The sequence below is a fragment of the Canis lupus genome, chromosome 11 (genome assembly GCF_003254725.2).
Source record: "Canis lupus dingo isolate Sandy chromosome 11, ASM325472v2, whole genome shotgun sequence".
Classification (NCBI taxonomy): domain Eukaryota; kingdom Metazoa; phylum Chordata; class Mammalia; order Carnivora; family Canidae; genus Canis; species Canis lupus.
Window position 1 is genome coordinate 13912712 of NC_064253.1, and position 27942 is coordinate 13940653.

The 27942-nt window shown below is 40.9% G+C and overlaps 1 protein-coding gene across 1 annotated transcript in view; it reads right to left on the reverse strand.

Annotated features, from left to right (window-relative positions):
- Nucleotides 1–11636, reverse strand: part of LOC112650522 (bromodomain-containing protein DDB_G0278469-like) — a 78677-nt gene extending 67041 nt beyond the window's left edge. The window contains exon 1 of the mRNA XM_049116011.1: nt 11553–11636. Coding sequence (XP_048971968.1) covers nt 11553–11601 — 49 coding nt within the window. The 5' untranslated portion in view covers nt 11602–11636. The remainder of the gene's footprint in view (nt 1–11552) is intronic.
- Nucleotides 11637–27942: the final 16306 nt, after the last annotated feature.

Below are 27942 nucleotides of genomic sequence, written 5' to 3' on the forward strand. Positions count from 1 at the left end.
GAACCCCCTTTTTTAAAAATTTTTTTTGGGGGGGGGAGTTTTTTTTAAAGATTTTATTTATTTATTCACGAAAGACACAGAGAGAGAGAGAGGTAGAGATACAGGCAGAGGGAGAAGCAGGCTCCACTGAAGGAAGCCCCATGTGGGACTTGATCCCCACCCCAGGATCATGCCCTGAGCCTAAGGCAGACGCTCAACTGCTGAGCCACCCAGGCGTCCCACAAAATGGGAATTTATCAGCAAACCTAACTATAAAGTTTGTGCCTCACTGGATCAAGAGATTCAAATGATGTCACCTGGAAATGGTATCTCTCCATTTTTCAGCTTGGTTTTATCTAGAGATCTATCTCTAACCTCAGACAAGCCCTTCCATGATGACCTCTGGTAATGGTGTGCCAAATCCAGAGACCAGTTCAAACTGCCCAAGAGCAGACTGTGTCTAAAGACCAGTAGAAGCCCATACCCTTTGGCAAGTTTCTTGGTCATTGCCAGCCAGTTTGGATTCTATTTCACAAGCAATGAGAAACCACTAGGAGGTTTTGAGCAATGGAGTTACATGACCTGACTTATATTTTTAAGAATCTTCTCTGGTTTCTGTGCAAAAGAATCAATTAAGACAGGTGATGGGACTATTGAAATAATTCATGCAAAATGATGGAGGTTTGGACTAGGTATAGTGGTAGAAATGGTGGGAAATGGTTGTTTTCTGTGTATTTTTGAAGTTAGAGCTGACAGGGTTGCCTGGTAGAATTAAGTTGCCATTACCTGAAATGAGAAACATGAGAAGGAACATGTTTAGGGTTGTGGGTCAAGTATTTACTTTGGGAGATTTTTAACATAGATTAAGTTTGAGAGGCCTATAAAAGTTCTAAATGGAGATATTGAGTGAGAATGTGGCAAACAAACTGGGACTTCAGAGGAAAGTTAGGGACCAGAATGTATATTTGGTTGTTATTAGCATATAGATAGTACTTTTACCGGATGAAATTCCTGATGCAATGAGTAAAATTAGGTAAGGTGAGTCAAGCTGGAGCCTTGGATCAATGGAATACTTAGAGGTTAGCAGTATGAAGAAGAACCAGCAGAAAAAGAGATGAGAGTGTCCAATGAACCAGGAGGAACATCAGAAGTGTTGTTCTAAAAGTGAAGGAGGTAGTCCATAGAAGGAGGAAGGAAGTAAAAATATTGTGTAACAATTGCTTCTGATAGAGTAAGATGGAACTTGGGTTTGGTTATAGCATCTAGCAATGTGGAAGTCAATGGTGATCTTGGCAAGAGCTGTTAGGAGTGGTAGGAACAAAAATCTCATTGGATTTGCTTCAAAAGAGAGGTAAGGAAAGGAAGTGGGAACAGCTATTTCACAGCCACATCGTTGAAAAGGGAAAGGAGGCAATTACTGAATACCTATGTTTGATCATGAGAGATTGTTTAAGTATGTTTTCATGGTCATGGTTCACCCAGAAGGAAAACCGACTTTGCGGGAAGGAGAGAATAAATGCTAGTTAGACCAATACCCATGCACAGATGGGAGGGGTAACTCCGTGCATAGCTGATGGGCATGCTGATGGTCATGGTCCTTGATAGGGGAATAGACAGTTCATCTATAGAAAGAGCAGATTCTATGCAAGGAGAAGAGTATGTTTGGTAGTAAGAGCCTCTGGATGCTATTTAGGTAACTCCTAGTTCCTTAGAAAAGTAAGAGAAAGGCTTTTAGATGAGAATGAGGAGTGAGGCAAAGTTTGAGATTCTATGGAGAGAGTATAACGTGAAAAATATTCTCTGGGAAAATGGGAAGATGAGTTGATCAGAGAAATAAATATAATGCAGGGCCATGAGTGTGAGCAAATAGCACATTCCTAGTAAGTGAAATTAAATCTCTGTAAAGCTAGAAATACTCTTTCCTTTGTGCTGCCTTTCCCACTCCTAAAATGTATTCGTCGTAAAACCTACTCACAATAAAGTCCAAATCATAGCCATTTATCCATTTGAAGCATCTGTAACATCTACCTATGTTAAGAGAGAACTGGGACCAAGGCAGATGAGATGGGGCGTGCAAGAAAAGTAGATGGATCCACAAGCTTGTAAAACCTTATTTCTCAGCATTTGAGGTTTAGGATCCTTGGGCAAATAGAATCATAGTTATTTGAAACTCAAATGCTTATGTTTCCAGGTCCAAAAGAATCTGTGTGAGAATGGCTTTTCAGACTTCGCAATTTATAAACTTATCTTTTTCAAGTAGTCTTCAGGTTTTCAAGAGGATGGAACCTAATTAATATGAATCACTTCTATGCCCCATGTAGGTTAAAGTGTTTGAAGTGGCAGAAGAAAGTAATAATTGCTGAAATATTTTTTTTCTTGTGTTGCATTAGGACTTTTAACAAATATTAACTTGCTTAATGCTTAAATCATCCTAGTCTGGTAGGTATTTGTAGTACTTTGGTCTTCTCATTGCACTTTTTCTAGTGGGAGAGGCCCATCACTCATCATTTGTGATTTTGTTGGAACTCTGTTTGCTAGCATGGATGTGTGATGCAGATGGTTTCTCAGCATTAACTTTCTTCTCCAAGTGGGCTAATAGAGTCTTCTGTGGGAGTTGATATGTGGGTACTGGGAAAGAAAGGGTGTGCATTTATTCTCTAACTCATTTGGTGAATATTAATCAGTATCTACTACGTTGCAGCCACTGTTCTAGGTTTTGGGGATAAAGTAGTGGGCAAATCAGTGTTTCTCTTCTCAGGGAACTTTCTACCCTCTGAGATGGAGTATTTTATGAATCATGTTTGTTATTCAGGAGAATTTATTTGTTGTGCTTCTTACTGTCCAATCTGCTTGAGAATGAAAAAAAAAACAAACCCCAAAACCAAAAACCAAATCAAACAAGACAAACAAACAAACAAACAAGCCACAGGGAAACTGAGTTAAGAGACTATTAATTATAACAACACTAGTATGTCAATCTTGGATACTTGGTTTCAGCCATTCCTTATGCCAAATCTATTCCTTGACCTATAAGTTACTTTTCTTTTGGTTTACTTCTCCTTAAGATAGTTTCAGTTGGGTTTTCATTTAAATTGTAAAAAATATTTAGTGAGTGCCTCTGAATAGACTAAAACTCTCTTGGATGTGGAGGATATAGAGAAGAAAAGACATAAGGTCTTGGTGTTATGGAATCTTATAGGAGGAAGGCAGATAATAAATAAATGATTAATAAAATTTCAGATAGTAATATGGCTTTGAAAAAATGAGAAAGTTTAATGGAGTAGAAAATATATGTGTGCATGTGAAAGTGTGTGGAGACAACTTTATTTTAAAATGTCAAAGAAAGTCTCTCTAAGGAATTGACATTTGAGCTGGGATCTGGGTCGTCAGTGAGCCAGCCATGTGAAAATCTGGGGCATGAGTATCCCAGTACAAATACAACGGGAAAATACAAGTATAACGTCTCTGAAATCCACATGTGCTTATTGTATTCAAGTATCAGAAAGGTCATGATGAACAAGGTTGGTGTGTGAGGCATGATTAATTCATGCAGAGCCTCTTAGAACCTGCTATAGAGTTTGGATTATATTCTAATTGTAGTATGAGTCCACTGGTGGCTTTGCAGTAGAAGCATACACTTATCTGCATTATGTTCCAAAATAATTACTTAGTCACACGAAGAATGAATGACAGCTGGACAAGAAGAAGAGTGGTAGAGATACCTGGTAAAGTCTATTAACCTAAGCAAGGGATGTTGCTGGCTTGAACTAGGGTAGTTGTGGCGAAGATAGGGAAGTGGATATATCCTTAGACAGAGCAAGCAGGACATCCTGATGGTCGGATATATGAGTGGAGGGTGGGAGATGGAGAGTAGGAGAGGAAAATCAAGGAAGCAATACTGAGGTTTCCTAGGTTCTTGGCTTAAGCAATTAGATGAATAGGGGAGGTGGAAAGGTATGGAGAAGAAAAGTTTGGCAGGTCTGAAGGTGAGGTGGGTGGATGGATGTTACAATTTTCATATGGGATGTGTAAAGTTTGAAATGTTTCTTACCCATCAAAGAGCAGAGGTTGAGTGGACTGTTGTTGAATTTGACAGGATGGAGCTTGGAGGTGGAGCTCCACCAGGCTGGAGACATAAATATATATTCTATGGGAAGCCATGGGAGCTGATGAGCTCTTTCAGGGGGTGGGGATACATAGAGAAGAGGGACAAAGTTGGAGCCCTCGGATATTCTGACACTTAGAATTTAGGCAGAAAAAGAGGTACCAGCAGATGAGATTGAGAAGTAATCACTACTGAGGTTTAAGAAAGCCCAAGTGATGGTGATATGAAGGAAGTCAAGAGAAGGAAGAGTTTCAGGAGGAAAGAATGTGCTCAGCCATGGGCACTGAGGATCAGCTCCTGAAAGTTGGGAAGAATACTGGTTTTCTATGTTGAAAAAGAGAAGTTCCAATTGACTGGTCAGAGAGTCAGGAGCTTACTAATGGTTGTCTGAAGAGAGGTGGAAAAGTCAGAATGTGGTCACAGAGCATCAGCCTTTCTTTGGGAAGAGCTTAACAATGGAGGCAGTTGCCGGAGGAAATACAGAGTCCAGGAAGGGTTGCTCGTGGCCAAGAGTCCTGGACAATACTGTGTCATTATCCTCATTACACAGATGAGGAAATTGGGGCTCAGGGAGTGTGCATAACTTGCTCGATGATACGTGCCTAATATGTGGTGGTATTACAGTTCAAAGTCAGGGCTGTCCTGCTGAAGTCCACACTCTTTCATACCACAAAGTCAGCTTTGCTGTTTACTCTGCATACAGTATCCAGCATTAATAGACAATATTACAGTGAATAATAATTGCAACATACAATGTATCATTATATTGTTACTGCTGTTATGATTATTCTGATTTCCAGGAGTCCAGTACACTTTTCCCATGGTGCCCATCACATATCTCATCTACATCAAGCAAAAAAAATACTACCAGGTGACACGTGTTTACATAGTCTGGATTCTGGAGCGTGATGAACCTAGTGATTTAGCATATGATGAAAAGTTTCAGAACTCCGAATTCTTTATTTCATCATCTATGCACAAAGGTCAAAAGTAATCACTAGTCCCTGGGTGTATAAAACAAATTAATTTTTTTTTTCGAGAGTGTTAGAAGTTGGGTGTTTACCTATTCTCTGGAATTTCATAGTTCCTAATTGTCAATTATTCAATGGGAGAGGTATACATCCATGTGAGAATTTGTAGGACGGTCCTCTTATGAGTCATTGTATAGTTGTCATTCGTGTTTATATTCTGCATTTCTTCATTGAGGCCTAAACTTTAAATTCAATGCCCAGTATGCCTGTTTTCTGAGATACACTTTCTTCCTCTTAAATCATTAATTTGAATACTTACGACTTTCTTTGTACCTTTCCTCCACATTATTCGCCTATATGTTGGTAACCTTGAATTTGTGAGATATTCTTTTTTTTTTTTTAAAGATTTTATTTATTCATTCATGAGAGAGAGAGAGAGAGAGAGAGATGCAGACACAGGCAGAGGGAGAAGCAGGCTCCATGCAGGGAGCCCGACGAGGGACTCAATCCCGGGTCTCCAGGATCATACTCTGGGCGGAAGGTAGGTGCTAAACTGCTGAGCCGCCCAGGTATCCCGAATTTGTCAGATATTCTTAACCCTTGTAGAGTTTTGACCGAATTACACGGTCTAACTGCTTTCTGGTGTAAGCCAAGCAATGGGCACCATTGCTTAAAAGAGAAATCTAATTGCTGCCTCACTGCTGATTCCTTTTGTGATTCTGGATAAATGACTAGCCTGCCCAGCTTCCTTCTACTCTCACTACTGAGCTGGTAATCAACAATCTTCTCTTCCCAGACTATTAGGTTCCGGGCTTTCCGTGATGTCAGATGTTGTGATGGTTTGTGCTGTTTTTATTCCAGAGGAGGAGTAGTACTTACTAATCTTACAAAAGTGTTGTGAAAATTAATTGGTTAATGTTCACAAAGTACTTTGAAGATTAAAAGCCCAGCATAAATGCTTATTATTGTTTTATGCACACTAAGGGCCTAGCTGGGCAGCCGAATGTGTTTCCCAGAGATGAAAGGATTGTGTGACATAGAGAATTGTGGTTTGTGCTGTAAGGTTGGCAAACAGGTTACTCAGGATCGCCTACGTGGGAATCATGCTCACCTGACCCAGGTGTTCCACCAAGACCTGGAAGAAGGTTATTTGTCGCAACTAGTGTTGACTTCCAAAGTAGCCCAGCCGAGATGACGACTATTTCCTGATAGTCCGTGTAAGGAGGGACTGATGGATTTCTTAGGTAGAGACGGAAAGAAAGGAGGAAGGTAGCCCTGAGAAGCTAATGCTATTGCAGAGTGCTCAGAAGCCTACGTGATGATGATAAGACGAGGGTGATTGCCTGGAATCATGCTTGGTCAGGCTCAATATGCCCAGCAGGTTCCCACTGAGGTCAGAGCCATTAAATAGAATCTGCAAGTCTGCAAATGCATTTCTTAATCCTGAACACTGCTGGAAGAGTTTGCATTGGTATAGCTTTTCTGGAGGAGGAGTTGATAATAATTACCCAAAGCATTAAAAGGAGACATACCCTTAAGCCATCAATTGCCCTCCTAGGAATTTATCTTTAGCAATATTTATCTGCTTACTTTGGTGTTATTAATAGTTGCAAAAATTTAAACAATGTAAATGTCCCATAATAGGGGACTGATGAAGCAAATAATGGTTCAAATATAAAATGAAAGGTTATAAAGCCATTAAAATGAGATTCTGGACCGTTATTTGTTAACAAGAAAAGATATTAACATAGTAAGTTAAAAATATATTAAGAAAAAGCCAGCTGTAAGCATAACCTATACCATGATAAAGAATTCTGAAGTATTTTTGTTTTCTTATCTGCTTATTCCTATTTCTTAATTTTTCTCTCTTAAGCATTACTTTTTAAAATAACTGACATAGAAAAAGAACACATACATTCCCATCGGTATCCATGGAGAAGGAAATATACAAAATAGTATGACAATGAAGATTGGTACAAAAACTTGAGAAAAAAAAATCTCTAACTCCTTTTGGGCTCACGGTTACCACCCAAAGAAACCTCTCCCTACATCCATACCCAGTCCTCTTCACTTCACGCCCAAGCTGAGGCTTAAAATACTGGAGTTTTACTCTATGGCCACACAAGCTAGTAGTAAAGGGAGTCAGTGTCCTGTGGGCAGAACCTTTGACCAAGAGAAGATCAGGAGCCATTGGGTATAGTCTACTTTCTTTCTCTGAATGTACTGCCCTGAAGTGCAGTAGGTAATATGCTTCTCAGAAGACTCGAAGGCAAGAATAAGCTATGAGCAGCACTCCGTGTACAGAGATAGTCAGTTCTATTAAGCACCCTTAAATTAGTCTTATCCCTCCTTCTCTAGCCCATTCCCGCCCTTCCCTCACTTCTGTTTCTCTGCATTACACTTGCTGACAACGTGGTAGCATCCAGGCTTTTTCTTAAGCTCTGTTTTCTGGGGAGCACCAAGCTAAGACACATTATGTGAGACACATCCACACGCACCAGATTCCCAAGGGACTTACTGCCATTCACTTCATGAGACTTAAAATAAGAATAGCTAGTATTTGCTGAATGGTTTCTATGTGCTAGGCACCAGACATTATGTCACCAAATCCTCATATGATTATGATTATGATTATGGGGACACGATTTTATGTTTATAATTGAGGACACTCTGGTCTACAGAGGTAAAGATGCCTGCCCAAAGTCACAGAGTTGGGAACCGAAAGTGAGGTGTGTCCAATGCTAAATTTGATGCCCTTCACACCACAGGGTATGTATAATCTAAAAGCAGGTGCTGCAGAAGAATCATAAGAGATGTCTCCCACCTCAAGGATCATAGTCAGGCGAAGCAGTCACAGGTAGGAAACATAAAACGTCAGTAAGGAATGGGAGATGGTGTTTAGTAAAATGTTAAATTGTGTGACACAGACTTTAATTGTTACCAGATGCAGAAATAAAGGAGAAACTTGAGAACCTGGAGGGAGTCCCTGACAGGGAGGATGTTGTACCAAAGCTGAATCCTAAAGGGTGAGTGTGATCTGAGAAGATAGAAGGAAGAGAGGAGTAAAGCCAAAGAAGCTCAAGGCTGAGCCAACAGAGGAGAGGATTAGTGTGACCTAAGTGTGGAATAGAGAGGGAAAGTCCAGGATAAAAGACAAATGTCCTGGGGTGGGATTTAGTAAACTCAATCGCTGAGGAGCCAGACTGCTGTGGTTCCTGAAAGCAAGCAGCACAGTTTAAGTCTGTCATGTTAGGGAAAAGGAGCCACTCAATCCTTCTGAACAGGAGAAAGGTGTAATCACGCAGTGGACAGAATGATTGGGTAGGGACGAAGAATGTAAAGGCAAGAAGGTTTTGCAGTTGTTTTAAGAGTAATGAAATATTCTAATATTTTGCTTGGTAGATGTCAGATCTTCATGTTTATAAATTAAACACACAGGTATGAGCGCGCGCACACATCAGATGCAATTACAGGTTGGTATCTCATGAGTCTTCCTTTCATGAAAATATGGGTTAGAATTCCCCAGAGACACCTGTCCCAGGAACGCAAGCTCCCACAACAGTAATTTTATTTCAGCTAAGATCATAAGGACAAATAGCATTTATTTAATATTTACTAAGTTGCAGGCACTGTGCCAAGGTCCCTACCTGTCATGAATCTCCTTACAACCCATTTAGTCACCACTGAACGATGAGTCAGAATTCAAATCTAGATCTGCATGTTCCTTGGTTGTAGCCTTCCATCCCCTGACACATTTGGGAGTCAGCTTCCCAAAGCCCTTCTCCTGGGAAGGTGTGGGTTCCTTGGGACACAAGGATGACACTTGTTCTTTCTGAGGATCCATGTCAATTAATTAAAGTTTAAGAACGTCTCTGTTTATGAGGACCTTAGGAGACTTTGCATTGCTCCAGCTCACCGACAGATTCCCAAGTTGACTTGTCATTGAGGGAATTTAACTCAGAACAAATTCCCGTCCGTCATGGACCCGTGTAACCTTAAACGATGAAAGGAAATTTGCTAACATATTTATGCTGACAGACCTGTTCACAGGGAGGAAAAAACAAAAAATAAAAAACAAAGTCCCCATGTTGCATGTTCCCTAGACAGTTCTAGGACTTGGAAAATGGGAAGTGGTGACACTTTTTAAGAAAAGCCAGCACCAGTTTTTTCCCAAGGGGGAATTTGCTGGGTTAATGTATTAGAGTATAAGTAAAACAAAATAAACCTTGGAGAGATAGACTTTTTTTCCACAGTAAAGGCCATCGCACCTTTCAAGAAATGTTTCAGTAGGACTAGATTTTATGCTCAGGTCAGCTGGTAGCCTTCTGGTGCAATTTGAGGGATTCTGGAGGAGATTTCTCAATCTAACAGAATAGAACAGCACATTCATAATTACAAGTGCTTGAATTTCAGCTGTTAGGTATTCTTGTCTGTCTTCAAATAAAAGCTTTGGGGCTTTACACATTACTTATTAAAATGTGAATACCCTGGGAGGTATAACACCTTGGATCCTTTTCAGATAATACGTTGAGGAAGATTCTGTTTAATTCAGTTTGTTTCAATTCACTTGACTTCAGTTAGATTTATATGAGCCCCTTCTAAGTGCAAAGGCCTTTGCTAGATCTTCACTGTGGGAGGAAAGATGACTCAGGTAATTCATCTGATATTCAAGAGTTTTGGCTTTGTGAGCTTTATACTCAATAATGCTCAACTCTGCTATTGTAGCTGGAGAGCAACATGCAAATCAATTTGTCTATGTTCCACTAAAACTTTATTTACCAAACGGGCTGTAAGCTGGAGGCTGACCTCTGTTCTAAATGCTTCTAAGAGGGATGCCTGGGTGGCTCAGCGGTTAAGCGTGTCTGCCTTGGGCTCGGGGCGTGATCCTGGAGTCCTGGGATTGAGTCCCACATCGGGCTCCCCACATGAAACCAGCTTCTCCCTCTACCTGTAACCCTGCCTCTCTCTCTCTCTGTGTGTCTCAAGAATAAATAAATAAAATCTTTTAAAAAAAAGATGCTTCTAATAGGGCAGAAGACTGACTTACACTCATTATCTGATGACATAAAACTCCAAAGAGGAAGTTGTAGGACATTGGACTTGATTGAAAAAAAAAAAAATCACTGGAATCACCTGGAAAATTAAAATAAAAAAAAAAAAAATAAGGCTGCCTGGAGTCCTTGCCCAGGTCCAGAGATCTAGATGGAATTGGTCTGGGGTCTGATTTGGGCAGTGAGGATTTTCTTCTTTTTTTTTTTATATATAAATTTATTTTTTATGGGTGTTCAATTTGCCAACATATAGAATAACACCCAGTGCTCATCCCATCAAGTGCTCCCCTCAGTGCCTGTCACCCAGTCACCCCCACCCTCTGCCCACCTCCCTTTCTACCACCCCTAGTTCATTTCCCAGTTAGGAGTCTCTCATGTTCTGTCTCCCTCACTGATATTTCCGGCAGTGGGGATTTTCAAAGATCAACACAGTTTGAAATCACCACGGTGGGACAATGCCTGGGAGATGTTGCTAGATGCAAGAAGGCTCCAGCAGGCAGTTTAGGGCCAGGGGAAAGGAGATTTGCAAAGCTGGCTGTGTGCTTCAGTTCTTTGGGAGAAGAGTATTTAACATGGAAACTTTCCTACTGCATTGTAGGACTCAGAAGAATGTTTTTTTTTTTTTTAAGATTTTATTTATTTATTCATGAGAGACACACAGAGAGAGGCAGAGACATAGGCAGAGGGAGAAGCAGGCTCCCTGAGAGGAGGATGCAGAACTCAATCCCAGGAACTGGGGATCATGCCCTGAGCCAAACGCAGACGCTCAACTGCTGAGCCACCCAGGTGTCCCGGACCCAGAAGAAATTTAAGAAACTTTACTACACTTACAGAAAGATAAATAACTGATGGTGTTTTACAAAATCAGAACAGCTTGTGTCTACCTGAACCTTGAAAATATTGCAGTCCTGATTCTTGCTTTTGGCCTTGATCTGTAATATCTGTATTCAGATGCTACCTGTATTAATTTTCAAGGGCTGCCATAACAAAGTACCACAAACTGTGTGGTTTAAAATAACAGAAATTTATTTTCTCACAGTTCTGGAGTCCAGGATTCTGAAGTCAAGGTGTTGACAGAGCTATACTTTCTTTGAAAGCTCTTGGAGAGCTTTGCATCACTCCTTTTTTATTTATTGCATGCCTTACTCCTAGCTTCTGGTGGTTACCAGGATTTGTTTGTTTTTGTTTTTGTTTTTGTTTTGCTTGTAGATGTACCACTTTAATCTGTGTCTCAAATCATACAGAATTCTCCTTTCTTTGTGTCTGTCTTGGTGTCTTGTCTTCCCTTCTTTGAAGGACACTGGTTATATTGTATTAAGGACTTGCTCTGTTCCAGTATGACCTCATTTAATTCCTATCTTACAACTATAAAGATCCTATTTCCAAATAAAGTCTCATTCACTGATACTAGGTGTTGGGACACTCCCACAGGAGCATTTACTTTACCTTTGTGTTTGAAAGGCAGAGGTAGTACTGAACAGGATGGAAGGAACATTCCACTTGATTCCTAAGGCAGATATCGTGACTTCTGGGCCTAAGAATCAGGAAAATGATAATCAGGAGACATGTGAAGAAATTTGAAAAGGAAAAGCCCTAGAAAATGTAAAGACTGCAATAGAAGAGGAAATCAAATAAATCAATTAAAAAGTACTGTGTATATTGTCTGGATTTGAGAAAGAGGCAACCCAAACTCCATCTGTGGCCTCTGCAGTAGCAGTGAAGTCCTGCTTCTACAGGCCAATGTTTTTGCGGTGGTGCCTTGTCTATTCAACCCCAAATGGCCAGAACCTTGGTCTGACCCTAATCACTGGAGAGAGGAGGAGTTGTGGTTTGGAAGGGTGTTGTCCCTTTCCTTTCTAGGATGGCACGAATATAGCCAGTTTGCCTGTTTGTTATAAAGAAGGGTGGCTCCTCTGGATCAATCACCTGCCTCCTTATTCTCTTAATCTAAATGGTCCATCAGACATGCCACTTCAAGCCTGGAGCATACTGAGACCAAGTGAGAAATTGCAAGTCATGGGGGGAGGCGGGGAGAATGGGCACCAGATAATGGGTGAGATGGTGTGCCTCAGTGTTCTCACCTGTAAACTGGGGATGAGAGAACCAATCCCAGACGCTTGCTGTGAATGTTCACTGAAACAAGATGTAAAATAAAGTTCCTAGCACAAGACCAGGAGGCAATCATGTTAATAAAGTACCAGGACCAAAGCCTGGCATTTTGATTTTCCACAATTCAAAACCCAGGATTAGGACAAGACTGTATTAGGGGAGGAAAGGGGGCAGAGACATGCTGTAGCACTCAAAAATGACTCCTTAAAGAGATTGGCGGTGCCCAGGGTGGACAGAGAGGAAGTGCTGCCAACTCAGATGAAAACTTCAAGAGGCTTGTCCCCATGAGTGCAGGAATGAGAGGGGCCACAGCCTCAGCAGGCATCCGTTGCTAGACAGTCAGTCTAGTTCCTACAGTCTGCTGGGCAGGTGCTCACCCAAAGGGCTCCTTATAAATAGGAGCAGTGCCATCCACAGCCACCGTAGGTTCCCAGGGAGGTAGGGCTGCCCCGGACGACCCAGAGTTTGCATTTAGAAAGAGGTGTGGGTTGGCACAGTAACCTTACTTTGTCGATGAAGTACCAATAAAGCTGAGACAGGCTGGGGCCTTCAGTTTTCCAAAGCTGAAATTTTAAAATGAATCCAAGGCTGGTGGAGAGTATTCAAAGGGCAAAGAAAAAAGTCTCTGTTTGTTCATTTCCCCCTTTCTTCCTCCTCCCAACTTCTTCAGAAACTCTTGCTCTCTTTGTCACCTTCTTGGGTGTGTATGCACACACATGTGTATGTGCATGTGTGTATATGTGTGTATGCTCACGTACAGGTGTGTATGTATGCATGCGCACGTGGGTATGTATGCATGTATGTGTGCATGTGTGTGCGTGTGCACCGGTGTGCATGTATGCACGTGTCAGGCATGCCAGGGAGAGTGTTCTGGGGCCCATCATTGGGCAGAACGAATCAAGATTAGAGACTCCCAGTCAGCAACGAAGGACGGGGTACCTGGGGGTGTGAAACACGATCAGACCTGTCTCTCTCCTCTGCCTTCTCCCCTGCCATCCGTCCATGCGCACAGAACAAGAGGGTATTAATCGCAGAGCCAGTAGAATGCTGTGGGTGGAAAGGTGGATTAGCAGGTGCCTGCTTCGAAATGCAGGTGTGCCGTCAGACCTGAGCAGTCGGGGACAGAGAGCCAAGCTAATGCCAACCTACGATGGGTGCTAATTCTCATTTCCTGGGATGACCGGGTGGCTCAGTGGTTGAGCGTCTGTCTGCCTTTGGCTCAGGGTATGATCCCTGAGTCCTAGGATCGAATCCCACATCAGGCTCCCCTTGAGGAGCCTGCTTCTCCCTCTACCTATGTCTCTGCCTCTGTCTCTGTGTCTCTCATGAATAGATAAATAAAATCTTAAAAAAAATAATTCTCATTTCCTTTTTCTGTCCTAAACTCTGGAAGCAAACTTAGCCTACTACATAGCAGGGGATATTAGGGCAAAGGGGACTATTTTGTCTTCTGTAGTTACAGAGTCCCATATACACAGTTCTGAATTTGGTTACGGAAGCCTGAAAAGGGACAAGTTGCTAGTGAGAAGTAAAGCAAATACATTCATAGAGTTGATCCAGACCCTAAAATCATTGATGGGGGGCTAGTATCTGCCTTCAGAGCAAATCACAACTGGCGGAATACAAGAAAATTCTGTCTACTTTTTTTTTTTTTAAGATTTTATTTCTTTATTCATGAGAGACACGAAGAGAGGCAGAGACACAAGCAGAGGGAGAAGCAGGCTCCCTGTGGGAAGCCTAATACGGGACTTGATCCCAGGACCCCGGGATCACACCCTGAGGCAAAGGCAAATGCTCAACCACTGAGCCACCCAGGTGCCCCTGTCTACTTATGATTGGGTGAATTTCCAATCAGAGCATCACACACCAGTCATAAAAAGGGTCATATTTTCAGTTTTCAAATGCTCATGTAATGCCAGAACACACTGTTTCACTACAAATCAACTATAAGAAGGTGCCTGGAAAGGCCATGGAGGGAAGAAGAGCAGCAGGGATGCACAAATCAGAGGCTGAGAAGGATAAGCAGCAGAACAAGGGGTGTGAGTAAACCGTCTCTCTTCGAGGATGCTTCTGGTTGGTGATGATGGAAGGCTTCTTAGGAAAACGGCATGTGAGGTGGACCTCAGGGATGAGACCAAGCCACTGCAGGGAGGACAGTGATCACAGAAGAGGAATACAGATGCAAGGGCTATATGTTGGAAGTGGGCTTTTTTTGTATGAAGCACAGGCAAAAGTAGACTGCCCTATCAGTGTTTCTCAAAACCCTGGGAACCCTTGGACAACCCAGTGACCAGGCCTCCTTATAGAGCAGCTGGATCAGAAACTCATGTGGTGGGACCAAGGCAACCAGAACTGTCTCGTTCTGGTTGGAACCACCAGGAGGTCCCAACATGCTAGCAAAATGAAGAAACTGGCTCACTTGTCTTGCTTGCAAGGCTGGCTTAGGCTGGCATTTGGGTTCTTAAATTTTAGGAAGGTTCTTGGCATTCCCTAATAAGAGTAGCTCCCTGTGTCTGACCTGTATCACATTTATGCTGAATGCCTGCTCTTCTTCTGGGGTTCTGGAATTTTGCTTTGGGCTGGTAGAGGGTGCCTATACGCCCAGCCTCCAGTAAAAACCTTGGGCACTAATTCTACTGACCTTTCCTAGTAGACAATATTTCACATGTGTTGTTGATGTTGCATGAATCCTTCAGCCATAATCAATCATAGCTGTGACTCTATATGGGTCCCGTGAACTGTCCCAGTGAATCATCAAATCTGGCAGTGATTTGGGGGACCAGTGATATAACAAAGAGGAGGAACATGAAGACCAGTCTCATCAGAAAGACCAAAAGATCCTGCACGAGTCCATTTTTAAGAGTTGAAGCAGATCCAGATGCCTTTGCGAGTCATAAGGAGAAAGATTTGAATTAAAATTGTTTATGCAGGCCTTCTGATTATAATGGAACTGAAAACTTTTGTTTTCTACTTGCTCGAAAGAAATAAAAGGTGAGCACAGTGAAAAGAACACATCATGAAAACAAAATTTCAAAGAAGCAATTATTGAGTCTTGGTACCTGTAGTAAAATGTTAAAACTTCATGGTTTGGGTCCTGCTGCCTCAACATCCCCCTCTACATAGGTTGTGAGCAACCAGCCCAGGTGACCAGGTGCAGCAGTGTGATAAAGTTGGTCCCTGCCATGGTTCTCCTCTCTGCGCTCCCCTGACCGTGATGTAGGGAGATTCAAATGTCCTGAAGCAATCCTGGTGAGCCCTTTTTTGTGTACCCTACCCTGACCCCTAGTAAAGGTGCTTGCCCATGGGTCCTCATGCTCTCTCGGCTTCCACCTGCTTGGCTGAGGCTGCTCCCTAGGTCTGCTCACATATGGCCCACTCTTGGTGTGCAATGAATGACTCTCTCTCTAGGACCTGTGAGAGTCTCCTAAACTTTGTTTTCCCGTGCCTTTCTTGTGGACACACCTCACGGACTAGAGACATTTGTTTTTCCATGTATGAATTCCAACCTCATAAAAGAAAAATGTGATAAATTCCAAATGAAGTAGAAAGGCTAATGAAGTGAACATGCCTGCTTTATCTGTCTTAGCTCAGGCTGCCATAACAAAATACCATAGATTGGGTGGCTTAAAGAACAGAAATATATTCTTTCATGGTTCTGGGGGCTGGAAATCCTAGATTAGGTGCTAGCAAGGTTGGGTTCTGATTCTCTTCCTGGCTTGCAGTTGGCTGCCTTTCTCACTAGAAATGCAATTTCACTCTTCCTCTTCTTCTAAGGGCACTAGTTCTGTGAGATCAGGGTTGTCCCTCATGACTTCATTAACCTTAATTACTACCCTAATGGTAGGATCTCCAATACAATCACTTGAGGGGGTGTGAGGGCTTCAACATATGAATTTTGTTCAGGCACAATTCAGTCCATAGCATTATCCTTCCCTCAGATCTTCACTTGACCTCCAGCCACCATCTTTCTTCATAACCACTTTTCTCAAATGAGAGGTTATAAGTGTGAGCAGCATTTCTTCACCATGTACCATGCCTTGGACCCTCTGCAGTCTGTTCTCCTCTGTTAAAAGTCCACTGGATTTTTTTCTCCTTCTCTTGGCCTTCACACACTTTTTTTTTTTTTTTTTTTAAAGATTTATTTATTTATTCATTCAGAGAGAGCAAGAGAGAGGTAGAGACACAGGCAGAGGGAGAAGCAGGCTCCATGCAGGAAGCCCGATGCCTTCACACACTTTTTGTATTTCTTAAAATATTTTATTTCTATTCATTTATTTTTAAAGATTTTATTTATTTGAGACAGAGGGAGAAAAGGGGGGCAGGGTGGTGGGAAGGGCCCAAAGGAGAGGTAGAACAAGAATCTCAGGCAGTCTCTGTGCCAAGCGTGGAGCTGGACTGGAGGCTCGATCTTATAACCCTGAGATCATGACTGAAGCTGAAATCAAGAGTTGGATGTTTAATAGACTGTGTTACTCAGGCACTCCAAGATTTTATCTTTAAGTTATCTCTCTGCCCAGGGTGGGGCTTGAACCTAAAACCCAAGATCAAGCGTTCCACCTGAGCCAGCCAGGCACACCCAATTTTTATACATTTTAATTTTCCTGTGTCACCCATTATGTTTTTGCCCCCTTTCTTCTAAAAATTCTTCCTCCTCATTACTTTTCAAACTCTGAATTCACACCAAGTTTGTAACAATCTCTGTCTCATTTTTTCCTTTTCCAATTGCTTTTTAAAAACCTCTACTTCAGAAAATGTCAAAACTACAAAATTGGAGAGAACAATATAACAAACCCTCTTGTAGCCACTTTATCAGATTATAGCATATCTTTTTTCATTGATATCTACCGTCCTGGGATTGTTTTGAAGCAAATTTTGTTTTGAAGCATTTTGTACATAAATATTTCAGAATATTTCTTAAATATAACAATTTTTAAAGTCACAACCACAATACTTAACATATCCAAAAATGTTGGCAATTTTTTAATATTATCAAATATCCATAATTTCTTGATTGTCTCATTAATATATTTTCATGGTTAGCTCGGCTCAAATAAGGACCCAAAATAAAAGCCACACATTGCCAAGAGTGATCTCTCAAGTGTCTTTTAATTTACAGATAACCTTTTCTCTTTCTTTGCTATTTTTTTCTTTCTAAGAAAGCAGGTTATTCATCCTCCAGAGTTTCTCTGTCTCTTTTAAAAGATTTTATTTATTTATTTGATAGAGAGAGAATGAGTGAGAGGGGCAGAGGGAGAGAGAGAGAGAGAGGACTCCAAGCAGACTCTGTGCTGAGCAGCAGTGCCCAAAAGGGCTCCATCCCAGGACTCTGGGATCATGAACAGAGTTGAGGGGCTCTTTCCTCTGTTTATAATCTGCTAAGCAGCTACTTTGTCTTGCTTAACTGCTATATGCAGACTAGGTCTTAATTTAGTTTAAAAAAAGAAGAAGAAGAAGAAGAAGAAGAAGAAGAAGAAGAAGAAGAAGAAGAAGAAGAAGAAGAAGAAGAAGAAGAAGAAGAATCTCTAGCCCTCATCTGAGTTTGAGTCCAGTTTTCCTAGCAGTACTGCCTTGCTCCTTGGGAATACACTGTTGTCAAACATAGCAGTGAAATCAGCTTCCTCTCAGCTAGATCCCTCTCCCCTTCTTGTGCGAAATGTCCTCCTCTTGTGTAGAACGTCTACTTTTTAGCAATGGACTCCAAGAATAAGGACTCTTTCTCAATATGGTAGCCATTGTCTTTCAGTGTATAGCACAGTCTGGGGCAGAAATTCACTGGTTCTTAGAAACATGAAGGAATGTCTTATCAGCAGAATGAAAGATATTAACTCTTAATTACTTCCCAGAAATACAATGGGCTCATGTTTGATTGCATTTGGAATCCCTATGGCACTTCTGCCCCCTTAACCTGTCCTACAGTGTTTCCTTCACTCCCTGAGTTAATGTTTATTAAAAATGCTTTGGGCTACACTCTGGGCACTTTATTTCCCTTGAATACATGCCATGGTTCCTCTTCTGGAAGGGACTCAATGTGGTGAGTGACATCAGTCACACAAACAGGTCATTATAACCCGGTGTGGGTTGTACAGTGATGCTTTACATGGGGAGTTAGGGAAGCACTATGGTAGTTTCATTCTTAACAACCTTGCTGCTCATAAGGCATTTTAAGTTCTCAAGTCTTGGGAGAATGTCCCCTGTCTTTCTTCTATCCACACAGCATGAATTGAACTGGGAGTACAGTCAGCATTGACAAAATTCTTTCTGGGAAATTCACCTACACCTGTGTTTTAGAAACCATACATTTTAGCCTTGTGATCTGAACATCTAGCTAATTCTCTTATCTTGTTTTTCTTCCTTTGTTAGGAAGAAATCATACAGATATAAATCAGATGAGTACTACAGTGTGGTTTGATGGCATCAAGTTTGAGAGAAACAAAATACCGTTGTGGCCACCTGCCAAAATGTCCTTCTGTGACCATCAAAGCCAGACACTGTCACACAAGGCCTCTCACACATCTGGAATCAATTCTTTTTGTGATGTGTGTGTGTGTTTTCTATGCAAGGGAAGTTCTAGATTTAGGAAAGTTGGAGTGAGAAATTTTTAATCTCATCAGGAAAAATTACTCACAGTTAAGAGGTCCTTTACTCCAGCTGTGGGTCACATGAAAAGTTCACAAACGGTCAGTGAATCTGCTTATTGACTTTTATGACTTCAGCAGTCAAGTCACGGAATGTTCTTTAGCTCCCAACAGAAATTACCCTCTAAAGTTAGATCAGAGCAAAAACCCTTAACTGGCCAGTAAAGCCCAAGTGATTTTTGTTTCACATATGGGGAGTAATTTATTATGTCAATCACAGAAGTTTAGTTTTGAATCTAACACTCGATGAAAATGTTAATCATTAAAGTGATAGTCTGTAAAAGCATTTTAATTTTATGTTGCATATTTTTTTCTTCTGACAAAAAACTAAAGGATTTTAAATTTCTCCTCATTAGTATCTCTGCAAAACCATAAGCCTTCTGCAGGCTTCAATATATAGAGTTATATTCGCACATGCATTTATATCTATACTTACCCCTCCTCACCTAGCCCCAAATTGGATTTATGTGTATACCGCCACTTCACACTGTGCCCAAAGGTCTTTGCTGTTGAGGCTGGAGTATATAGATCTCTTTTAAAGGTAACTTAGTTAAAAGGAATGAAACTTATTCTAACTTTCCCTGAGGGGGAGAACAAGATCTTTAATGATAGGTTGACTCTTCGGACTGGTGTTCCATGGAAGGAATAGATAATAATTAATGGGAATGATGGTTAAAATATTCTGAGTTTATTTCATGGAACAAGTCACTTGTTATCTATCATTTCTGAGACAGATATAATTTCACCCATCCTTCTGTCTCATCTATTTATTTACTTTATTTATTTAGTTATTATTTTTTAAAGATTGTATTTATTTACTTGAGAGAGAGAGAGAGAGAGAGAGAGAGAGAGAGTCAGCACAGGCAGGCAGGGAGGCAGGCAGAAGGAGAGGAAGAAGCAGGTTCCACCGAGCAGGGAGCCTAACACAGGGCTCGATATCAGGAGCCCGGGATCATGACCTGAGCTGAAGGTAGATGCCCAACTGACTGAGCCACCCCGGGGGTCCTATTTATTTATTTTAGAGATGGAGCAGAAGTGGAGGGGCAGAGGGAGAGGGAGAGAGGGAATCCCACACAGACTCCGAGGGAGCAAGGAGCTCGAGCCCAGGACCCTGAGCCAGAATCAAGAGTCAGAAGCTTCACAGACTGAGCCACTCAGGCACCCCCGGCTCATTCCTTTACCCTGCAGATTCTGTACTCGCTACTGTTTCTTTTTCTTAGCCACAAATGGGCTTAAATCACATTATTATCATCTTTTGTTGTTATTTTTCCAATGATTCACTTTTTTGTAGGTCAGTAATAACAATTGAATATAATAATTTTTTTTTTGGGGGGGGGAGGTAAAGTATAGTACTTTGACACACACTATCTTGTAACTGAGCTTCCCTATCCGCTTGCAAGGAAAGCTGAGGACATAGCAATATGAGAAGCTAAGGCTTTGCGACTCTCAGTGAATTCCCTAAGGTCTCACCACCAGGACCAGAAATTGCTGAGTCTTAATCCTCACTGTCATGTCTCAGATGCTCTTTAGACCATCCCTCATTTTTTTTCACTGGGCATCCAGGGTGCAAACGTGCGGTGTACCTGATCGGTATGTGTGGAATATTCAAGCACATTTATTTAAAGGTCACAGGATAATCAGTCAGGACTGACCCAAATAGACATAGCTCTGTACCCACAGGAACAGCAGGTTAGAACGTGGGCAGGGAGCCCAGAATGTGTCTCCCCACAGGAAGACGGACAGGAATCTCTCTGGAGACTGGCCAGGAGGCCAGAAGGTCTCCCAGAGGGTCAAGAAGGCTGCCAGGAGGAATCTATAATGCTTCCACTTTAGGCTTAAAAAACATTATAGTCACAGCAGGCATATCTTGTACTCTCCATGACGCTGCCAGAAATGCACATACATCGGCTTCCATGTGGATGCTATCTTGCTGTGAAGGGTGAACCTACAGGCCGCTTTCTAGTTCTAACTTTCGGTCAAACCAACCAACGTAAACCGTCAGCGGTGTATGTGGGATGACAGTCTTCCAGATCTTTGCTGATTGTACTAGGCGGGTAATTAAGTCGGGCATAAGTCATGGTTGGACTGCTTTGCCACTGCATGCTCAGATTTTCCCCACGGCCGGCTGTGGGGAGGCTGCTCCCCACCTACCCAACCTCCACCCTTCCTTCCTCCTTTAGTCATAGAACCCTGGTTTTATGGAGGACAGCCAGGGCACAATTAAAAAATCATTTTCCACGCTCCACCTTGTAGCTAGGAGTGGCTGTATGGGTATGTTTTGGTCAACAAAACGTTAGCACAAGTATTCTGCGGGCCGCTGGGAACCTTTCTTAAGAGGCAATGGTTTGATCTGTCTTCTTGCTGCCTGGAATGTGGTTGTGATGGCTGGAGTTCTAGAAGCTATCTGGAAAGCCTGAGGACAAGGGCAACATCCTAGGAACTGATGAGTGAAGGACAGTAAGGAGACCGAGTCACAGAAAACTCTGAGGAGCTGCCATGACAGCCCTGGACTCTGACTTCCGGACCTATTTTAAGTGTGAGAGACATAAGATTCCACCTTGATGATGCCACAATTATTTGCATGTTCTGTTATACTGCAGTGAGGCCTTATGCCAAGTGACACACGGATGGGCACACGGTGAGAGAGGAGATCTAAAAAGTGGTAAAAAAAAAAAAAAGGAGGTTAAAATGATTTTAAAAATAAAAAAGGAAGAGGAAGTAATTTGAGGTCATCTAATAACAAAAGAGAATAAGCAAATCATGTAACTGGACACTATTTAATTCTGCTCTTTTCCTGTTCTTTCTGCTCCTACCCTTTGCTCTATAAACACCACTGTCCTGATAGCAGGAATGGTACACAGAATAAAGTGCCAAATTACCAGCTTCTAAAGGTTTATGTAGACTTTTAAGAGTCTAGAGAAGAGATGATAATATATATTTTAAAATGACTTAACTTCTTATTAAGGAGAATTTACAACTTACTCAACAGCAGGAATTATATTATAGTAAGTCCCAAGTACTCATCACTCAGTCCCAACAACCACGAGTCCATGGTTAACTTGTTCCATCCAGAGCTCCATGTTATTCTCCTTTCTCATTACTTTTTTTTTTTTTTAAGATTTTATTTATTTATTCATGAAAGACACAGAGAGAAAGGCAGAGACATAGGCAGAGGGAGAAGCAGGCTGCCTGCAGGCAGCCCGATGTGGGACTCAATCCCAGGACTCTGGGATCATGCCCTGAGCCGAAGGCAGATGCTCACCACTGAGTCACCCACCCTTCTCATCACTTTTAAAATAAACTCTTCATTTTGGAATAATTTTAAGTTTTCAGAAAACTTGCAAAGAGAGCACTGAGAATTTCCACATACCTTCACCCAGATTTCCCTCTTATTAAATATCTTTTTTTCTTATTAAATATCTTATGTTCCCATCATGCAATTGTCAAACTGAATAATTAATAGTGGTATTTAACTATTAATTAAATTCAGACTTTTTTCTGATTTCACCAGTTTTTTCCCAGTAATTTCCCCCCCCCCTTTTTTTTTTTAATTTTCCTTTTTTTTTTTGTTTCAGATTCCAATCCTGGATACCATGCTGCATTTAGCCCTGTGTTATTTTGAAGCATATCTTAGACATTAAATAGTTTCACCTGTAAATGTGTTAGTACAGATCCCTAAAAGACAAAGACTAATGTTAGTGAAGTGCTATTGTTACACTCCCAAAACATCAACTCTTTAATATCATCTACATCAAATCAAACACTTTCTTGTTTGTCAAGGTCATGTCCTTTTTTTGGTACTCGTTTTTCCTAGTCCTAGATCCAAACATGACCCAAATATTATGATTGGCTTATAGACTTTAAAACTTCTTTTGTTCAATGGGTTTCTTCTTTTCTCTCTCTTTCTTTCTTTGCAATTTATTTGTTGAGGAAACGAGGTTGTCTGTTTGTCCCCCCCACCCCATCTGGTTTTTGCTGATTCCATCCTAGAGGAGTTGTTTCCCATGTTCCCCTATCCTGTAATTGGTACTAGAGCTTGATCAGATTAATTCATTCATTCGTACAATTAGTTTTGGCAAAGATATGTTATAGACTATGGTGGTACATTTCCATTACTTTCTGGCTCTCTTTTTGCAATGTTTGTGGCTGTTGAAATCCTTTGTTATAGAGATTACAAACTGATGAAATTGTAATTCTAACATTTCTTATTCATTTATAAGCTGCAGTATCCTCCCTGCCCCCACTATTTGGTTATTGTCATCATATAAGAAGGCAAGATAAATACCCTTATTTACCACTTAAAAAAAAAAAAGAGTTGATCTCTTATCCTCTAATGTTGATAATGAACTTACAGTCCATGGTCTGGGAGAACAAGCTTTTCTTTCCTTTCTTTCTTTCTTTTCTTTCTTTCTTGATTTTATTTATTGTTTATTTGAGAGAGAGTGAGCATGAGTAGGGAGAGGGGGGAGGGAGTGAGGGAGAAGCAGACTCTCTGCTGAGCAGGGAGCCAGATGTGGGGCTCAATCCCAGGACTCTGAGATCATGACCTGAGCCAAAGGTAGATGCTTAACCAACTGAGCCACTCACGTGCCCCAGAACAAATGTTTCTTATGTTAAGGTACTGAATGCTTATGACAGAGAGTATTTGTTTAGCATTTCTACACTTCTCATCTGAGAGCCCAAACAACTGACCTGGAGAAGTGTGATTAATAATATAATTAAAACAGAATTATAAAATAAATAACATATAATTTATAAAAATAAAGTATATAAATAAAATATAGTACCATGAGACATTGCACAGGGAAAATGAAACAGGAGCTTTCTTTCCCCTAATTAAACAGAGAGTGGGAAGGGTGAGCACTACAGAACAGACCTCAGTCTGGGAATCCTGAGGAGTTAAAGCTCCCACTGTGTGTGTGTGTGTGTGTGTGTGTGTGTGTGTGTGTGTATGCATGTGTGAGGGAAACATGCAGGTAGATTTGGGGGAATCTGGGAGGGGTGGTGGACTTTGCACCTCAGTTCTCAAAATATAGCTAGGAAAGATGTAACTTCGTAGAGAAGCCTCAGGGTTGGACTGGCCCTGGAGCAGCTGGCATTTGTTAGTGGCTTGGTAAGGAGGCAGATATGGAGGCAGGGAGGCCAAGGAGCAACCCCAGGAACAACTCCAATGCAGGGAGGGTGCAAGGCCTACAAGTGCTGACACGACTGGGCTGTGGGGCTGGAGGACACCTCATGGTTGGTGGGAGGTAGACATCAGAGAACAGCTGAGTACAATGGGCAGCTCATGTTCAGGTGGGCGACCTACACCCAAAGGAGACCCAGGCACCAGAATTTAGATGACCCTGGCCCAGGGGGAAGAGATCTCAAAGCATTCTCTTGCACCTGCTGCCATGTGAGGATTTAGCAAGAAGGCCATCTAGGAGCCTGGAAGGAGGGCCTTCCCCCTTCACTGAATCTGCTAGTGCCTGGATTTTGGAATTCTCAGTCGCCCTAACCATGAGAAATAAATGTTTCTTATTTAAGCCACCCAGTCTATGGTATCTTTGCTATATCAGCTCAAATGGACACTATTATTTTCTAGATTCATGTGTGTGGATTACCCTTTATGTCTCTAGGTTCTATCTCTCCATTTGTCAAAGGAAGAGAATTTGAATAGAGCACTAGACAGGCTGCACCATGATTCTGCAAGCTGCAGTTGGTTCTCTCACGACAGCTGCTATAGTAAGTAAAGTAACCCAGGAAGCTCTATCTTACACAGATAGCTATAGTTTTGGCCATATTATATTTAATAAAACCAAACATTTTCCCCAGGATGGCAGATAGCTACTGTTTACCTGCTCAGCAACTACTCCTTTTAGTTTGAGGAACTTCTTTTTCCCCTTACTCTAAACACAAAGTTTTATTTCACTTGCCACTCTGAGGTCCTGGATTATCTGGCTATGGGAATGGTCACATGACCCAGGCCAACCAATAAGAGTCTTTCTTGAGAATTTTTGTTTCTTTTGTTTTTTATTTACAACCAGAAGAAAGAGCACTCTCTGATGGCAGAGCTGGGAAGATATAAGATATTACTAGTTATGGTTTCGGCCTCAAAGAAAACTTTGGCATGTGGAGAACTTTAGAAAAAGAGAAGCAGAGAAGAGAATCCTATTCTACTTGAGTTCCAGTTCCTTTCGCTCCAAGTGTTATATCACCTTCATAGAGATTGGGATATGCCAACAACAAAGACCTCTTATGACATAAAATAGATAAAACTTACTTTTATTTGTAACCGAAAGAGCACCAATTAAACCAAAGTCAATTGCATATGGGCTGAAAATTAGGGAGGCATGAGAAGTGGCTTAGCATGACTTTTGGAATAATACCACTGCTCCTTATTGAATGCCAGAATATAGGCCTCGCTTACACTGCTTAAAAAATACATTCTAGATAAATGAAAGAGGTAGGCCAACGTAGTTCAAGTTCTTTGCACAAACATTTTGCGCTATTGTTCTGTTTTTTCATGAAGTCATTTGTGTTCCAGTCCTCAAAGCCTCGTGGCTTAGAGATTGCAATACATGGCATTCTCTATATAGCCTTTTAATAATCCCCCAGCCTGAAGGTAATCCACATATATCTCTTTCAGGTCACTACAAAAAACTCAACTAATTCAACCAAGATCAGTAATTCTTAAGGGTACCATCTGAGTCACTATGAGCTCTTTTTTAAAAGACAAACATTTAGTATAAGTAGGTCTGAAAACTCCACAAGTAGTACAAAATGCATCCTGATTAAGATTCACTTCACTGGATTTTCTTTCAACTTCCATGAGTATAGAAGAGCTGTTTAGATACTGGTGGGTGGTCATGAGGCTACATTAATATACAACTATGCCAAAATCCAAAAAAATGGTCAACCTCTAAATAACTATCCTTGTCTCCAGTTTTACCCTGTTAAAATATCTATGGTCAGTTTGGTTTCCTCCTACCAAAAATAGATGTCACACTTTGAACTTAAAATATTTTCTGGTCATAATGAGTCTTAGACATGAAATTTCTTTCTATTATCCTCCCTGCCTATTTCTCTCACACTCTCTCATATCCTTCTGGTTGTAATTTCAGCAGCCCTACATTCCCAACATCAAACAGAGGTTAAGTACCGTGTTATTTAAACAAGATGAGTGTATTTGATAATGACTGAGTAGAAAAAGTGGAGGAAGAATAAAGCAAAGAGAGGCAACTCCCAACAGTGGGGCAGAAGGAAAAATGTCTCAGCAACACCACATTCATCGGTCTCCTCAGTAAAAATACTGCTCTCATAACATTATAATTCAGCTCCCTAAATTTTTATGTTTCCCACTTTGGAAAACAGCTCTGTCTAGTATATAATTTCACCCTTTTATTATGACATTTGAGAAAGTAGCCAAGACTGGTTAGGTTTAATTACCCCCATCAAGTTATTTTAGATGTCAGTTTCTACAAGTTATTCACAAATGGGCAGATGGCAGAAACATGTTATTCCAGAATGACCAGACTCTGGTAGAGCTAGGGAAAAACACTGACTCCCCTCTTTGATGTTTGCGGTGTTTTGTGAATACATATCTTGTATGTTTGCTTTGGTGAGCTCATTGTATGATTTTAGAAGAACCGTCAGCTGATTTGTTTGCTGTTTCTTTGAATAATAGTAAAAAATATGAACCAAGTGTTTTCAATTAGAGATAATAAAATAATGGATAATTGTCCTGAATTCACCATTTGCTGTAGTTATTTTCTTCAAGGTACGGTCCTGAACTTGATTTTGAAATGCTAATGCATTCTGATTGCATGACTTCATCTGAATGTGCCAGATGAAGAAACGGAATTTGCACTCCTTGAGAATCTGTACTCTGCAGTGTTCTTAGCTTTGGTAATCATATACCCCTGGACTGCGTGTGTGTTCAGAATGGACCACATGTGGACATCTTTGGTCAGTGGCATAAGCCTTTAATTACTGTTCAAATATAGATGAGCATTTTTCTTTTTTAAAGGATATATTGTGGGTATAGAATAAAATAAGCTTTTATATATATAAATGGCCTGAGAACAAAACACTGAAAAACTTACAGAAGTAAAATTATTAGTATTCTTTTTTTAGATTTTATTTTTATTTGTTTATTTAATTTTCAATGGATGAGGATCCAGAATAGGTTTATTATATGGAAATAAATTTTTAAAAGTTTTTATTTGAATTCTAGTTAGTTAGCATATAGTGTAATACTCATTCCAGGAGTAGAATTCAGTGGTTTATCGCTTACATACAACACCCAGTGCTCATCACCTATTTAGGTCATCCCCCACCCACTTCCCTCCCTCAATCCTCAATTTGTTCTCTATAGTTAAGTCTCTTACAGTTTGCCTTCCTCCTTTTTTTCCCTTCCCCTATGTTCATCTGTTTTGTTTCTTAAATTCCACATATGAGACAGATCATATGATATTTGACGTTCTCTGTCTTACTTTGCTTAGCATAATCTACTCTAGCTCCATCCATGGCATTGGAAATGTCAAGATTTCATTCTTTTTTGATGGATGAGTAATATTCATTGTATATGTCTACCACATCTTCTTTATCCATTCTTATTAAATCACATTGCATAACATTTAATCTTTTGATCTAGTTAGGGTACTGATAATCTACTCAATACAACGTGACGGTTCTGAGATTTTACCCTATTGGTAAGATTACAATGGTTTGCCTGCCAGGGTCATGGATTTTGACAGAAAACCAGAGACTCCTGGGTCAGAGACAAAGCTATTATTACTCACAACAGCAGTATCCACAGATTGCCCCAGATTTCTTACTGTGAAGGACAGGTAATGCCGGCACTTACAGTGGGTTATGTTACAGGAGAGGAATCCTGAATTTAGGTAACAGGAATCATTTATTATGGGCAGTGAGCAGGCCTAAAATTTGCCCTGAAAAGAGATACTATCTTTATTTTATTCGATGATAAACAAATATGCCTTAATTTCTTTGGAGGAACACTATATCCAAGGTATACCAAGACTTTTTAACTATACAAACATCCTTAAAAATATAGTCCTAAAACAGGCAGTCAGTGGCTTCACTCTATG